General features: G+C 45.1%; 1 protein-coding gene across 3 annotated transcripts; it reads right to left on the bottom strand.

The window, feature by feature from the left end:
* Nucleotides 1-689: 689 nt before the first annotated feature.
* On the bottom strand, nucleotides 690-15,956 carry DRC3 (dynein regulatory complex subunit 3). Of its 3 annotated transcripts, none has more exons than XM_040647561.2 (13): nucleotides 15,747-15,956; nucleotides 14,972-15,145; nucleotides 13,567-13,683; nucleotides 11,897-12,063; nucleotides 11,159-11,305; nucleotides 9,892-10,011; nucleotides 8,852-8,964; nucleotides 7,390-7,564; nucleotides 4,880-5,011; nucleotides 3,558-3,628; nucleotides 2,620-2,743; nucleotides 1,143-1,274; nucleotides 690-976 (listed from the first exon to the last, which is right to left on the bottom strand). In XM_040647561.2, the coding sequence occupies exons 2-13, from the start codon at nucleotides 15,126-15,128 to the stop codon at nucleotides 863-865; spliced, it is 1,569 nt and encodes a 522-aa protein (XP_040503495.1). In that variant the 5' UTR covers nucleotides 15,129-15,145; nucleotides 15,747-15,956; the 3' UTR covers nucleotides 690-862. The 3 variants fall into 3 exon arrangements, with proteins under 3 accessions (XP_040503495.1, XP_040503496.1, XP_414814.1); XM_040647562.2 differs by having other exon boundaries at nucleotides 15,846-15,956; XM_414814.7 differs by having other exon boundaries at nucleotides 15,901-15,956.
* Between the last annotated feature and the right edge of the window lie 218 nt (nucleotides 15,957-16,174).

Below are 16,174 nucleotides of genomic sequence, written 5' to 3'. Positions count from 1 at the left end.
GAGGGAGGGGGAAACCTGGGCTGCAGCCATTTCCAAAAGCATAAGGCACTCAGAGCTAAATCTGTACATCAGGCAGCACCAGCTGAAGGGCTTTCAGGAGACCTGGTCTTTCCCCAGAGTGCATATGCAGCCACCCTTTCATTTAACCTTCCCACCTTTCTCCTTGCTCCTTGCCTCTAGCAGTACCGCCCTGGCCAGCATCATTCCTCAGAAGCTGCCCACAAGTGAGTGCAGCAGCTGCTGTCACTGAGCAAGGAGGGGAATTAATGACTCCTCGCTTGGCTGTTGTGAGCGGCCGTGTGTGAGTTCCTGTGGAACCATTGATTTCCCTTCCTGCTAGCTGGGGGCTGCTCTGCTCACGCTGCAGAAAGCTGCTTTTTCAAGAGGCAGCGACAAGACAAGGCTGCTAGGCACGCAGAGCCCCAGCCACAGCCTTGTGCTTGCTGAGCTGGAAACCTGCTGTTATTCTGGGAGTGGTTTGATGGAGAGTGCTCCTCTCCCCAGCTGCTGCCGTGTGCCTGTGGCTCACAGGTTCCTGCCACTGTGCTTGCAGGTACTAAAGCTTTCAGGCATGATGTGCTATGATGATTTGGTTCAATTAGCTCACAGCTGAGCCATAACCCCTTGTGACCAGGTCTGAGCTCGGAACGGGCTTCATGCCAACGTGATGGAAGAGACAAAGCTTCGTGTGCTTTTACAGAAACAATAAGTATCTTTTATTTGCTGACTATGGCAGGATGGAAGGAGTATGCCTTTGGCCTGAAATGTTCCATACAGCACAGGCACAGAGGGGCAGCATCCTTGCTGAGCATTCTGCTGTTATGTGCACCCAGACAAGGCAGCTGCCTGGCCCATGGCAGACCTACTCCGTGGGATCTGGAATCTGTGTGTTATCCAGCTGCTCCTGGAGATCATCGATATACTGAAAAATCTCTTTGATACGGTTGCGGTTTCTGTCAATCTCATTTTGGAGAGCCTGAACAGATTGAACCCAAGCAGTGAACCCACAGGCTTGTTGGGGTCCTGGCTGCAGAACAGAAGTCTCCAGCAAAGGCTGGGGAGTGGATTTCCTAGCAGTGTCCCTGCCACCTGGGGCAGACCCATCTGTGACCCATCCCCATGTGAGCATGAAGGTCCCTTACCTTCTCTTTCACCGAGGCCTCCCAGTGGTACATGTTGAGGAGGATGTCACACTCTCGCATACTGATCTTCAGCAGGTGGATATTATGGGATTTGTTCACCATGTTGACAATGGTGTTTTTGTCCACGAGAAACTAGGAGATAACGTGACTGGATCAGGGGAGGGGCAGGCACACAGCAAAAGACACAGAGCTCAGAACTAGCAGCACAGTAACTGCAGTGCTTGGGGAAGGAAAATAAGACCTCTGTTTCAGACTGACAAAGCCCTAATCATCAGGACAACTCTGTGTGGAGGGACATATGGGGAAACAGAAGCAGCACCTTGGGCCTCACCTTCTGGAGCAGGGAGCACCACACAGCACGTGGCCGGCCCCTGCAGCAGCTGCTGTTGGAGCAAGGCTGCATATGCTGCAGCTCGCCTGTCCCAGCAGGTGCAGGAAGTGGAAAATCACATTTGAAAGGGTCTCTTGCACTGGTAGCACTGGCTGTAAATCTTCATCTCAGAGAGCACCAGCTTCTAATCGAAGCAGTGACTTCCCCCATGGCTCTGAATAGAGGGTGGCTGTGCTAAACCATAATGAGTCTCCTCCTGCAGCCAAGTGCAGCTATATTGAACAAATGAAGATTGCTTCTCTGTGGAAATGGATGGCAGCGAGGCAAAATGGGTGCACAGCAACGGTGCGTAACTGCAGCCATCTGCACAGCCCATAAAGCAGGGAACTCCCCCGGGGGGCTGAGCGGTCTGGTCTGTGTCTGTCAGCTCTTGATTACCCAGAGTAATGGGGAGCTGGAATAATCTGGACAGAGCAAAAACACAGCAAATGCAAAACTCAAGTCAATTAACCACTAAGTGAAGGAATAACAGAGGCAAAAAGGTCAGCAGCGTTGCTGACTGGAGCACTGCAACAATCTCTGTGCTTTCTGAAAGGCTCCTGGGATCTTCAGTATCAGAGCAAGACTGGGGCTGCAGTGGAAGGCTGCATTTGAAATGTTGTGTCCTGCCTCCAGAACAGCTAATGGGCAGGAGAGCTCCCAGGAGGGCTTCTGAGATCACTGATGCAAACAGCCCCAGCACAAAGAAATCAGAGCAGTGTTTAGGTTTGCCTGTGGGGAGCAGGCAGAATCGGAACAAAACCAGCTGCAAATGCAGCAGAGAAGCTGCCTGAGTGCCTGCTGGGTTGGGGCTTGAAAATCAGCCAGTAAAGTGAGCTGTGCTGGAGGCAAGAGAGAGATTTGCTCAGCAGCTCTCCTGGGCTGCTGCCACCAGCTCTTGCAGAGCCCAGGGAAACCTGCAGTGCAGTCATCTCCGTCCCACTCAGCAGAGATGCCCAGCAGTGCTGCAGTTCAGCCACACTCTGGTTAGACACAGCTCTAGCTGCACTGAGCCTCCTGGAAATCCTGTCCCTGCTGAGGAGAGGCTGTGGCCTCCTCCTCTTTCCATCACCCTCACAGAGGAGATGAATTTTCTGCTTTCCTCACCTCACGAACATCATCTGGCAATTCCTCATCGAGCTCATTCTTAAGTGATTTCTCCAGAGCACTGATGGAGATCTCTAGCAGCTTCTCATGGTGACGGTTTTCCAGGTCCCGGCACTGTGTCATCGTACAGAAGATGGTTAAGGAAAAGGTTGAGCACACCGTTCACTTCTAGAGATAAAACTGGACCTCCTGTCCAGGAGGAGGCTGAGGCTCACAAAGAGCAATGTGCTACAAAGAGGGCTGTCAGCCCTGATGCAGATGTGCAGAAGAGCACTCTGGTATCCCATGTCCTCACAGCAGGCCTCCTCAGGAAACAGCCCCGCTGCTGCCAGGGTGTCAGGATTTGCACTTTCTGCTCTTAATCACAGCCCACATCAGGTCTCACCCTCACTGCCATGTATTACACAGAATTAAGAGTGTGCCTTGCTTTCCAGAGGAAGCTGAGGGAGGCCGTGCAGGATGTAAGCTGAGCTCTGAATATGCCAATTATTTGCAGCAAGCCACAGATTTATATATGTAATCTGCCACTGGAGTGCTTTGCTGTTCTTATCTCACATTGTTCCAGAAGACATCAGTAACACAAAAATGAAAGCCATTTAAAGAAGCAAGAATGCACATAGAAAACATGCTAGCTGGATCTGCCAGGAATTGTGCCAGGCATGCTCAAGAAAAAAGCAAGATCCCTAGGTGGGAGAAAGCTGTAAAAGTCCTGCAGATTTTCCATACGTGAGAACTCAGCCAGAGCCCTTTGTGCTTTCTGTGTTTTCCACAGAAAGACTTGGAGCACCTTAAATGGCCATTCCTGCAAAGCTGGGAAAACGCCTTTTCTGTTGACAAGAAATAATCCAATTCTATTTCAGCGGCTCAGTTATAGATTTAGGATTGAAGCATATGCACCTCGCTCAGAGGTCCATGCCAACGTGCTGTAAAAAGGATATATGCCTTTAACGTTTTCAATGAATGTTGATGTTATGACAGCAATGTTTCTTTCGAATTCCTTTATCAGTTCCTTAATGGAAAGAAAAAGAGGAAATGTTACAATGAATGCTTTCACAAACATAAAAGGAATCTAGGAAGAACCTAAAATTGATTATAATTTGGACTCGCTGCTGTTGTTAGCACAGTCAGAAAATGACCTACCTGAAGCATGTAAATGGTTTGAAAGCGCTGAGTTTATTTTCTCATTCAGGGACAGAAAATCAGAATCAGCTTACTGGGGAGAAGCTGGCTGAGTGACGCTTACCTGGCCTCTGGAGCCATCCCATCCCTTTGTACTCTCACTGAATGCACAGAGCGTGCTGTACTCCTGCACGCTGCCATGCTGCATTCTCCTTGTGTGTATGAAAAGCCTCTTTGTGAGAAGTGTAAGCAATGCCTGGGCTTACTGCAGCTTTTGTTTTAGTCCTCGGAAATCAAAATTGCTGCTGCCTAGTGCCTCTCTCAAAAATGGCTGATGGGGAATCCGTTAAGTGTTGCATTTAATGTCTTGATGTAACAGTTCAAACACAACCACCCAAATCCTGCAATTCCAGTAGGGCATGCATGAAGGAATGTCTCTGATCTTTCCATGAGTGACTGCAGATATATTAGGACCAATTCAGAAAACATTAAAAGGCGCAATCATGATGCAGTAGGGAATCCATTTTGAGCTCCTGCTTTCTGTCATGCACATTCACAGCAGTAAACTGCTGCATATGCTTGCATAAGGGCCGCAGACCCTGCCTGCTAGTTTATAACAGATTAGGTTTTGGTTTTGGTTTTAAATGAGGACACACATTAGGAGCCCTGCCCTAGTTTTCAAGGAAAAGTGAGGAGAAAAAAGGCAGCTATTATGCAAGCAAACGTGTGTAATCTTATTCATGGCGAGAATCAGCTTCAAAGAATTACACTTCCAGAATGCCAAATACATATCCCATACCATGCAGGGAGTTCTGTGCACAGACCTATATAATGACTGAACAACCTCAAGTCCCGTTTTTTAAAACTTTGGAAATCAGCTTGGATAGGTGTGAACAAAACACTGTGCTCTGTTCTGAGAAACAGAAATCTGTTGCAGCGTATCAGTGTCCAGGGCTTGATCTCACCCATTTCAACCCTGAGCAGAGGAAGGCTGAGGTGGAGACATAACAGGAGCCTGACTGGAAGAACTGCGTGCCCTTCCTTGTGCAATGGGCTACAATGCAGAGGCATGCAGCAACAGCAAAATGAATGCCCCTGCATCCTGGATGGGAGGCTTTACAGGTATGAGCCTGAGTCTTACCTCCAGCTGGTCCACCATCTGCATTTCCAAGGTCATGAGTGTTTCTGACAGCTGAAGGATGTCCTCGTTGTACTCGGCTCGCATAGACTCAGCAGTGTCGTGACTGCTGGCATGATGGATCTCATCCAGCCTCTAAACACAGAGATACATAAATTACTTATAGTTGGTGTTCAGCACTCCATTGCAATTTAATTAACTTGTTACATATGTGAGAAAAGTTCCTGCTGCTGATGAGCTGAAATGAAACGTGCTGATTCAGTGAGTCTCTGGATTTACATACTGGGAAGTAACAGTGCTGAGGTATGCTGCTATGTAAACGATCCCATGCAATGCAGTGATACTGGTGAGAAATCTTCTCATCTCCCCATGCTCGATGACTTTGACCCTTCTGTACTTCCAACTTTGGCTCCTCTTCTGACACATTTCAGGTAAATATATATCTGTTGGATTTTTGACATTGCTGGCCATGAAGTAGAGATTAACAATTACTCTTAGAAAGAAAGGCACATCTAAATCCTGATCCCCTTCCTGTCAAGGGGAATCTTGACTGACTACCACAGGGGCAGGATTCAGTATTCTGAATATAGAATACCTATCATTGCCTGATTCCTTCTTACAGCAAGGATTTATCGCCCTTCAGAATTAAATATTGACGTCAGTTTTGTATCAGACAAGATTTATTATTTCTCAGATCAAAAAGAAATCCTCTTGTGCTCAGCAATGTATTATTTTGAAGTCTGTTCAAAGCAAGTTAACAATCAAATGTTAATAGGAGGAAAGAAATACACATTTGAAGATGTCTAATCCAATTCTCTTGAGAGGAAATGTAATGGGCTAAAATAGTGAATTCTGGCCAAAATAACTGTGAAGACTTGTCTGAAAACAGACTACATCGCCCAAATTTTGCAGTGGTAAATGTGGAGAAGGAGAGCGCAAGGTATATATAAGTCAGGAGGCCTCCAGAACCTCCCCAGCCATTCAAGCCACAGCTCTGGAAGCAATAACTTCAGAGCTCAAGGCCTTTAATGCTTCTTTGCTCCTCAAGCAACTTCAGAGAGTGGTGTTATTTTACAGGTTGCCCAAGCTTGCAGGAAAGATTACAGCTAGGCAAACAGACCCTAAGAATGGTTACAGATCTCAGCCTGCTGGGACCCCTGTGATTTTTTAACTTCTCCATCGGAGTTAAATTTTGAACTTCCCAATCAACTTTAAACGACTGTTTGGATGCTGACTATCCCAATATTTACGTGCAAACTGTCACACTAACCACTGTGTCCTGTTCAATCCTCAGCAGGTCAATCCATTGCTGAGGCTGTAGCCTCCAGATGAACTGTCAAAGCCATACATATTTTACAGAGGTTATACTGAGAATCAAGTAGCTAAGTATAAATATCAGCCTTTATCTGATGCTTTCTGGTAAACCTGCAAGCTCACGTCCCAACTGGAGTTGCCAGAGCTGTTTGCTGGCATGAGTCAGCAAGGTTCAAGGACCTGGGGACGGGGTGACTCAGCAGGCTGCCAGCTTGTGACACGGCACCTCAATCAAAGCGACCTGGATTTCAAAGAGCAAGCGCTCGTGACTGCGTGCGGTGTCAGTTGTCAGGGACTTGCTCTGCTCAGCTGACAGGTTTACCAGGCTTTAGCCCCCCTGGCTTTTTTTCTGTAGAAACAAAATAATGATCCATCTATTATACACGGTTAGACAGGGATCCAGCTAGAAGCGATGCCCTTAGCAGCCACAGTGGATGACTGTAGTTGAGTAGAATGTAAAAAAGATTGTTTCTGCTTTAAAAATAAAAGACTAGAAATACATTACAATAGCTTTACCTGATTTTTCTGTTACAGTTCTCTGAGCTGTTGTTGACAAGTTGAACTGAATCAGAAAATGACTTGAAAATGAACTGAATAACCTGCAATCTCCTTTTCTTTCTTTCTTTCTTTTTTTCCCTTCAGAACCTTGAAGAACTTTACCTTCACGGACAATGAGACAACACCATGGCATATTAATTTTCTCCTACACTAAATTTCCACGTTGAGTATAGATAAAAGCTGTCAGTGTTAGTTGGCTGTGCTTTGACAAAAGGGCTTCAAACCTCAAATCCTTTTCCTATATAGAGCACTAAAATATCATGTTAGTTAATGTTCACTGACATCATTTCTTGGTACAGATTAACACTGCAGGAAAACAAAGAAAGATCATAGACTGAGTGCTGGAACAGGTTGCCCAGAGAGGCTGTGGAGTGGCCATTCCTGGAGATACTCACAAGCCACGTGGATGTGGCCCTGGGCGGCCTGCTGCACACAGCCCTGCTTTAACAGGGGGACCGGCTGTCCTCCAGAGCTCTATTCCAACCTCAGCTATTCTCTGACTCTGCAATTAGGGATTATATCACAAATGCAGTGTAAATCTAGGTTCACTATCCTCATTTTAATGGAATTACCTGAGTTAAAAGTGAAATTGAAAGCTGCCATACGATGTATCAAACTAAAAGAAGCGTGAAGAAAATTACCGTTCTGTTCTGATTTTCAAAGTCTAGGATTATTCTCCTGCCTTCTTCTTGGTTGGCTGTCAACACTTCACGAAGGCCTTCATAGAAATCAGAGACTTCAGCTTCTCGTTTTTCATGCTCTTTCAGACAGTAGTTAAACAGGTTCTCACAAACGGAGACAAAATCTTTCCTGTATGTGACACCAGAGTCAAGGTATTTTGTTTGTTCAGTGGAGCAATGCGTTATGTTCCTTCTAGCTCTGCAAATTCAAGCAGGAGTTACAAGCTGCCGTTATGTAAAACTCGGTGGTTCTTGCTGGCAGCAGGCTGCCAAGCATTTTGTCTGAGCAGGACAGGGTCACCCGTTCACATTCTATGCATAGGATTTTGCTACCTTAAGGGTATAGAGAAGGATGTGGCAGCTTGAGGGGGAAAGGCCTTGAGGACAAAAAGGAAATGCGTATGCTTCCCTGACTCTTTTCTGACAAAGCAACAGAATGAAGCATACAACCCTATCTGTCTTCACAAGTGTGAATACAGTGTCTGTGTAGTTAATAAATACAGCTCCAGAGCCTACAGCCAGAGCTCAGAATAAACTACTGACTTGGTAGCATCACAAAAATAACGCCAATTTTTCTTCTGCTATTATCTTGACAATGGAATTGTTTCTAGAGTCTATCGTAGTTAAGCCGTGATGCATTTTTCCCCGACAGTGTAATGCAATTTTAAGGAAGGTCAAGTTACTGGCCTTGACAATGCTCTATTAATCTGAATGAGAAAAGAAAAAAATAAAAGTGTCTGCTTTCTGATGCCCCGTGTAGGAGCAATGATCAGAAAAAAGTGCTGGCCTGAAAACTTCACGTTGCCAGCTCTGGCAGGTTGTGAGATATGTGACTCATATCATTCTGATTAGTCTGTTCCTATCTCCTACCACTTCAATTTCAACATGATTTTAGCGACTGCGCTCTTACAATCTAACTGAGAGAGATTTATCTTATGGCTCATTTTAAACCTTAAGTGGATTCCAGACTTAAAGGCAGTACAAAGCCTTGATTCTTGAAGGGTCAGGAAAGAAGGCTGCTGAAATTATGTTTGATTCAGGCGATGGAAAAGGAATATGGTAATTACAACGGTGAGAATTTGAAACGCTGGAATCTCACGACCTGTTGGTGATAGAAGCGAGTGGTTATACAAATAGGTTGTTTCAAGCTGTGCTGGCCAGCTTGCCAGTAATACAAACCATTTGTTTGTAGCCCTCATATTTCATGAGATATCAGGCCTTAAAGCTGTCAGTGGTCTCATGGTCTTGCAGTGTTTTTCTGGCACTGTTCCTAATTTGAACACAGAAAGCCTCAGATCTCAGATCAATGTGAGCTTTCAGTCCTGGACAAAAGCAACGGATGAAGAGTCCCTGTGGTTGCACCTCCTTCTTAACTCAAGTCATTAGGTTTTAGCTGTAGGTTTTTTAAACCCAGGAAGGATATGCCTGCAGCAGGTCATCCACTCCGGGGAGGTAAGCCAGTTTGGCAGCTTCTGTATCCTCTGCATACAAACTGTCAAACAGGAATGATCCATTCAGGTACTCAACAAAGGCTGTCTTTGAAGAGAATCAGAGTGATTTAAGTAAAATGAAGAGTGCCAACCTGCTGCCAGTCCTTAGGATGCCTCTCTCCTAGAAGCTCTTTACCAGTAGAGGAATACTGGTGTGCTGAGCAAGTAACGATCTGCGCAGACACAATTACACCTACACAATAGATATACCAGCAAAGCACCCTGCAACTGGAGTGAAAACCATCCTGGCTCACATGTGGATGTACTGCTAGAACTCTCTAGCCTAAGGACAGAAAATGCTGTTTAATCTTACCCAAAGCATTTTCACATACAACCATATGTTACAAGGCTATTCAGCCTCACAGATAAAGAGTGAGTGGACTTGGGGGAGGGTCAGAAGGAAGAGCTGCAGGTGTCCTTCCTGTCACTTAACCTCCTCCTGCTCTTCAGCCAGCCTGGTCTTCCAGCAGGCTGGAGCACAGAGCCATATTGTGGCTGAAATCACCATTCTGCCTGGCCTGGTTTTCAGGCTGCTCACAGAACTATGGTGGTATCAAAGCCCTGAACAGTTTAACCATAAAACTAATAAAAAGCATCAACTTGGTGTGAAGGAGAAAAGAAGTCACTGCACCATGAAAATGCTAACAGTTCCCTCAGACATGTAATTTTCTTAATCTCACATTAGGCTGATAAGATCCTCAGGCATGATTTACTATTTAGCTTCTAAGGGTCTATATCTGCAGCCTGATCGTTCAGCCAAAAGAAATATGTTCCCCCACATCATATGTATTCCACAGTAGTTCCTGTTTTCATTCAAAATAAGAGATTCAAAGATCAGAGACTAATCCTAGCCTTAGTGTTAGCACAGCCAGTGTTAACCTCTCATTAGAGCTTCAAGCATTTGAAGGAGAAGTCAATATCTGCTGCACTTCTTCCTCCCCAGACAGCACACAACCAGCCAAAGAACAAGTACCTTGTGGTACTCCAGCTCCTTCTGCTGTGCCTGCTTTTCCTCCAGCTGAGCCAGGGCCTGGGCTTCCTCATGTTCCAGCAGGTCAGTGAGGTAGTGGTAATTTGAAATGGCAACTTCTCGCTGAGAAAAGCAAAGAAACATTATTAGACTACACAGCAGTGCCCAACAAATCTAGGCGTAAGCATTCCACCTTTCCAGAAGGTGCACCTGAATGATGTCTGCATCTCCACTTCTTTGTGGTCTTTTGATTAAACTACTTATAAAGTTTCTAATCCACTCCTCACCCCCTTTTTGTTGTTATATTACTCTGCCTCTTCACCCAATGTATCTGAGCCAATTCAGTCTCAAGCAGTGTTTAATCTCCCAATTTCGTCATTGTTAGTGTTGTTTTTCTGTTTGTTTTAGCAGGAGGCCCTGTTTTGGCTTTGAATTTGAATGGGTCGGCTACTGAGTTTAACAATTTCTGGGGAGAAGATAGTTCTTCTGAGGGGATGGCAATGTAGTAGCAGGGACAAGAACCTAATTAGCTTGCAACTGAAGCTTGACAAATTTAAGCATGCAATTAAATGACATACTGTCTGTATGAGCAGGGACTGGACTGTATGACCTGGTGAGCCTTTCCAGTCCTACGCTAAGAGTAATGTATACTCCAAGAATAGCTCCTGCTCTGTGCCAAGCAAGTTTAAAATGAAGCATGCTCTTTGATTACTAAGAAAAAATGAACCTTGGGATCAGAAAGCAGTCCCATGGGTTACCAGTGCTGATGTACGGTCTTGCTTTCAAAAATCAGGAAAGGGAAGTGTGTTTGGATGGTGCTTGCTTGGTTAATGGGTCAGTCTGCTACTGAAACAAATAGCTCAGTGAGCAGCAGGACCACCAAGCCTGCTTTCCTCTGGATTCATGTCTCAAGACTGATCTCCTCTGAGATTCTCTCTCTGTGATTCTCTGATCTCTAAGTAGTCTTGCACTCACACTGCAGCATCTCTGTGGCAATATTAAGCAGGCTTCTCTCCCACACACAGCTGCTGACTTTCACAAAACCTGTGAAGGCGTAATACCTTTGACATCTCTACCTCTGCCAAATTTGACAGAATTTGGCCTACAGGTTCACAGCTGTTAGGTGGAGATGGAACAAATACTGTGTGTCCATAGGTCTAATTTCTGCAGGGAATCAGCCCATCGTGCTAGAATATTGTGAGCATATCAACAAAGCCAGTGCTCTGTAAGGAACTCATGCCCAATTTCACAAGAAGGAGAAATACTTTACCGTGGTGTCGCTCACGAGTTTGAAGTCCAAGTATACCAAGCCTGGAAGGTGGGCAACAACAAACAACATATACTGCTCTTCATTGCAGAAAGGGTTCCCAGTGAGATTCAGTGTGTGTAAGTTCTTAAACTTCCTGAGATAGACCACCTGTGCGGAGGGGAAAGAGATGCTGTGTTTACCAGTGCTGTGGAAACAGCTGGGTTTGAAATTCATTGCTTATTAATTGCACAATTACGTTTTGGTACACGTTGTGCTCAACTGCCAAACACAGGCAAAGTTAAATTAGAAGATTCTAATGCTTTGGGGAAAGAAAATACCTACATTCACATCATGACTATGTAAATGATGGGAATGGAGAGATGGCCTTTAGCTGGGTGGTGGACAAATCAGGGTGTTAGGGTGGTAAACGACCCTCAGAAAGAACACCAAATATATCTTAGTCCCCACTCTCTCTTTTCCTCATGCATAGCTATTTATTCCTCTCATGGGTACCAATAGGAATTTTGCCACAGATGACAGCTGTAACAAAACTAAGCCCTCATGAGTGAGTAACCTAAAAGAGAAATAGCTGAAGTAAGCACTTAGCAGCTGGATAGCTTACCTACACCATAATTTAGGCTTCAGAGGAAATGAAATCCTAAGGAAAAATTTCTCCTCAAAGGGATGCAGTGGTAAACACCAGATCTGGAATATTTGATCCTTTGATAGGGAGCAATTCCAAAGCCAGGGAGCACTCACATTTTCCAGAGTGGTCAGGTTATTCTTTCCAATGGAGAAAATCTGCAGCTCTTGCAATGTATCCATGTGCTCAATTTTAGATATTCTGTTGTTATAGAGGCTTAGGTCCTGCAGTTTGACAAGGGTATCCAGGCCCTCAATTACTTCAATGTTGTTGAAGGACAAGTCTGGGGAAGAGTTGAGAAATCAGAAGTTTTATAAGCAAAAGTTAAATTATTTCTAGCAGAACACCCCAATTCAGATCTTTCATTTAGCCTAAGCCTTGATTTAGAAGTTTATACACAGTATTTTCCTCAGGGGTGTTCAGTGTCCCACATGAAAGGCTCAGCATGAAATCACCATTTTCTGGGTCAGGAAACAATGTACACATCTCCTTACAACTGTAATACCTATATGAGAGGAATGGCTGAAGACATTCCATGCAGAGCACACATACACAACCTCGAAATGAGTTCTACCTTAAGGGGAAACCCAAACGACATGAAAAGAGGTGCCCTGAAAAGGGAGCATTTTGATGACAAATTTGGGGTTCTCTGCTTTGCAGAGCAAACTCTTGCCTGCTGCTCTAGAGCTTGCCATCACGGTGACTCCCACAGGACCAGTAAATGTCAGCTCCACGATCACCACTGCCCTGTTCTCAATGAAGATATGCAAAGGCACATACCCACTCTAGCTATTTCACTCGTTAATATTTCTTCATCCCATCCTGCCAAAACATCTAGGCTAACACCTACGTTCATCAACAGTAAGGGCAGTGTTTACCCTCAGGCTGGAGCTGAGTACTTCAGGATTCCAAAGGCAGCTGATGTGGTTATCAGTTGTGGGTGTCACTGCAGCCCCTGGGCAGCTAACACATGCACGCAGCAACTGCTGAACCTCTAGAACCTCTGGGCAAACTGCAGTGCCTGAGTGTGCTTCAAAAAACTGCTCACACAGTGGTGATGTGCTGTGATTCACAAGTGCATTAGTCATCTGTGCAGCGGAACAGTGCAGACAACAGAGCGGAAGAACTCATTTAGACATTTCGAGATGTGCTTACGAACCAAAGCCTCCCATGCTATTTTCAGCAGCAGATGAGGATATATTTACGCTGCCACCCAATTAGGTGAGAGAATGCTGTAAGCTATGAATCTGGAGCAGCAGCCACTGATATGTCCAGCATCAGAGCCAGCACCACTGCATGGTGCTGCAATCTGTATCCTAAGTGTTGATTGAAAGTAGTGCCACTCCCTGGCATAATATGACAAGCCCTTAGGAGTGTAGGGATAAACACACTGTTGTCTTTCAGGGACTCTAGGGTCCAAATTACTTGCATTACCTTTATAAACAGAATAAAGGTTTCTAAGTCACAGAGTTTACGTCAATATCTCTGAAAGTCTTCTTTAAAAATGAGTAAAAAACCTGGAAACAGCCTTGAAAACTCAGCTTCCTGCTCCTGCCACACCAAATTTATTAAAACCAGGTTTTTAAACATTTGAAGGATTGCTTTGCAATACTGATATTCATGCCTTTTGACATTTGACAGTCAAATGAGGAAACACACAGACAGCTGACAGGCTTCCCTGAGAAAGCTCCTATCAGGCGTGTTTGAGAAGGAATGTGACATCCCAGCTCTATTGCAGATTGCTTTGCACCTGAGAAGGCATCCAGCCCCATGTGCCTTATCTTACCAAGCCACACAAGGTGAACCAGACTCTCCAGAGCTTCTATCTTCTCAATGATGTTGTTGTCCAGCTGCAGCTTAGTAAGGTTCTCAAATTGCCACAGATTATCAATCTGCAGGATATCTAAGGGCACAGGGAAATAAATATATAATTTTTCCTTTCATATGAGTCAGCTTTCAGTTTGGTGGAAGGAAAAATATCCAGTCTTTCTTCCAAAATGTTTTTTAGCAGATTACACTAAGTGTGACGACTGCCCTAGAGAGCGGAGTGGTTCACTGGCTGAAAGCAATTTTAGTGAAACAGCCCAGTTAACCTCAGCATCCCATCCCAGCACACTGCTCATCAGCGAAGCCAACGAGTCGCTGAGGGAGTGCTGGCTGCAGCCAAGAGTGGCTTTATGAATCCACTGTTAAGAGGCCTTGACCTTCATTTTCCCTTCCAGCGCTGCAAATGAGGTTTGGGATGAAACTCTTGCTTTTCCCTGCATTTGCAGGCTACTAGTCGCCAATTACTGCTTTTGAAAGTTACTTTCCTGCTCTTGGGATTCTCATCACAGGAGAACAAGTTGAGGTCTACTGTTTCTGCGAAGGTTGCAGTTTAGAACTAATCAATATGGCTGCATTTAGCTTCTTCCAGAAACAGAATCACAAGGGCAGGCTGTTAGGTATTACAGCAAAACATTAGTACCAAGGTGACAGAAAACACAGAACACTCTTACACCCAATTCTTTTTTATCCTCCAATGGCTTCCCAGATGATTGTGTTTGGTGCTATTGCTGTTTAGTGAGTGCAGTGTAATGCAATGAGAATGAGCTGCACATACAAAATATTGACACAATTCTTTGTTTTGTATTTGCAAACAAATACATGCAGGATCAGGTAATTGCAAGTGTGTTCTAAGGAACTAATCCACCGGATCACACAGTGAATTATCTGATTTTGTCCAAAATATTCAAATACTGAACCAAATGTTCTTCCTTCTTCTTTTTTGAATACGAGTTTATGACTGGTTTGGCAGTAAGAGACAAGCTGTGATGATGCTATGGATCAGAGGAAGCTATCAAACTGGACTGTAACCACCACATTCTAACAACAGCTCTCAGATAATCGCCACTGATGGCTGTGCCTGCCCAGGATTTCATTTGTCCATGTACAGAAGGGTCCAATAGGCCTGTGGCCTGTAGGTGTCACCACAATATAAATGTTAAATAAGAACAGCGCTGACAATAATAGCATAAAGCTAAGCAGCTTTAAAGCCATCCATCGGCAATACCACCCAGACCGCTCAACTGAAACTGCTGCTTCCAGGCATGACTAAAAGCCTAAGATGATCATTGTTGTTTAATTGCCAGGTTGCCAATTAATGCTTATTTCATTTACCCTCAAATAAATATATGTGTTCTGATACTCACTTCTAAAACTAAGCTGTAGCTCCATCACATCTTTAAAGTTAATGCCTTCTGCTTTGGCAAGCTTCCTTATGTCCTCCGGCCATTGCTCTTCAACTGCTTTCTGAAGCATTTCATCGTCAATAACATTTGGCTCAAAGCTGTTGTCTGACTGACTCATTTTTAGAGGATATCAGCCTTAATGGACAGAAAAGAAAAAGCAATAATAATAAAGCTACTGTCTGGCTACTATTTCCAACCTTCATTGAACTGGCATGACAGTTCCAGGGGATTAAGAACACGGTTCAGTATTAAGATCTATCACCTCATAGCTGGTATCAGAGATGTGCTCAACTTTCGCAGAGTTGTAGAATGGCTTATGTGGGAAGGGATCCTGAAGATCATTGAGCTACAACCCGCTGCTGTGAGCTGGGTTGCAAAGCCATTGATGTGACGCCAAGCACAGCCTCCACACCACGTCTGAGAGTTTCCCATAGGAATGACAGTGAGGGCAGATAAAGGGAGCAGGGGAGGAGGCCAACAAGCAGCCATGGCGATCCCCCACTGCTGAGATCCTCCTTGTGAGGAGGGCCTGTTCCTTCAAGAGATAAGCTTACCGTCATAGGAAGGTTTGATTTACAGGACAGGAGTGCATTAACAGCATACAGAAATTACCAGTGGCGCTTCATAAATTTCAGACGTCATTTTTGTAATGAAAGTAAAGGAAAGTCTGAGGAAGAAGGAACATTTATAAACAGTAACGGCGATTGTCTGAAGAAGGCCCTTAGCGCAGACCCACCGTGAATGCGGCCTAATTCAGCCTACATGCATGCAAACACCTTCACTTAGGGAAGTGACTAATTCCCAACTTTCTGTCGTAGCTTTGTCATTTACAAACCCACAGTGCCGTCCCGGAGCCCGGCCCGCGGCCCCGTTACCGGCCCGCCGCCCACCTGCGCCTCAGCCCCGGGCCTGGGAGGTTGCTAAGGAAGCCCAAGAGTGTTGCTACAGGATGTCACGTGATGATCTCGGCCGCCAATGGGTTGAGAGGAGGGTGGGAAGGCTGGCTGCTAATCAGAGCCCGAGAAAATCGTGTCAGCCAATCAGCGCTCCAACCGTGCCTCGAGGGCGGGAGGAGGTGTGTATGATCGACCGTCTACTTGCCCATTAATATTGCAGAATTTTCCGACCGTTGCCCAATGGAGTGTGCCACTAACGGTATCCCTC

Source organism: Gallus gallus, chromosome 14, assembly GCF_016699485.2.
Source record: "Gallus gallus isolate bGalGal1 chromosome 14, bGalGal1.mat.broiler.GRCg7b, whole genome shotgun sequence".
NCBI classification, from domain to species: domain Eukaryota; kingdom Metazoa; phylum Chordata; class Aves; order Galliformes; family Phasianidae; genus Gallus; species Gallus gallus.
The sequence above is the reverse complement of the archived record's forward strand: the minus strand, read 5'-3'. Positions and strand labels throughout refer to the sequence as shown.

What these genes read in the sequence shown, in the direction of transcription:
- DRC3 (XM_040647561.2), bottom strand. Translation starts at nt 15,128, where the DNA reads ATGAGTCAGTCAGACAACAGCTTTGAGCCAAATGTTATTGACGATGAA. An exon ending in AACTCGTGAGCGACACCACG is followed by an intron (nt 10,012 to 11,158) that starts GTAAAGTATTTC and finishes TGCTTTTCTCAG; the next exon opens with CGAGAAGTTGCCATTTCAAA. An exon ending in TGCCAGATGATGTTCGTGAG is followed by an intron (nt 1,275 to 2,619) that starts GTGAGGAAAGCA and finishes GTTATCTCCTAG; the next exon opens with TTTCTCGTGGACAAAAACAC.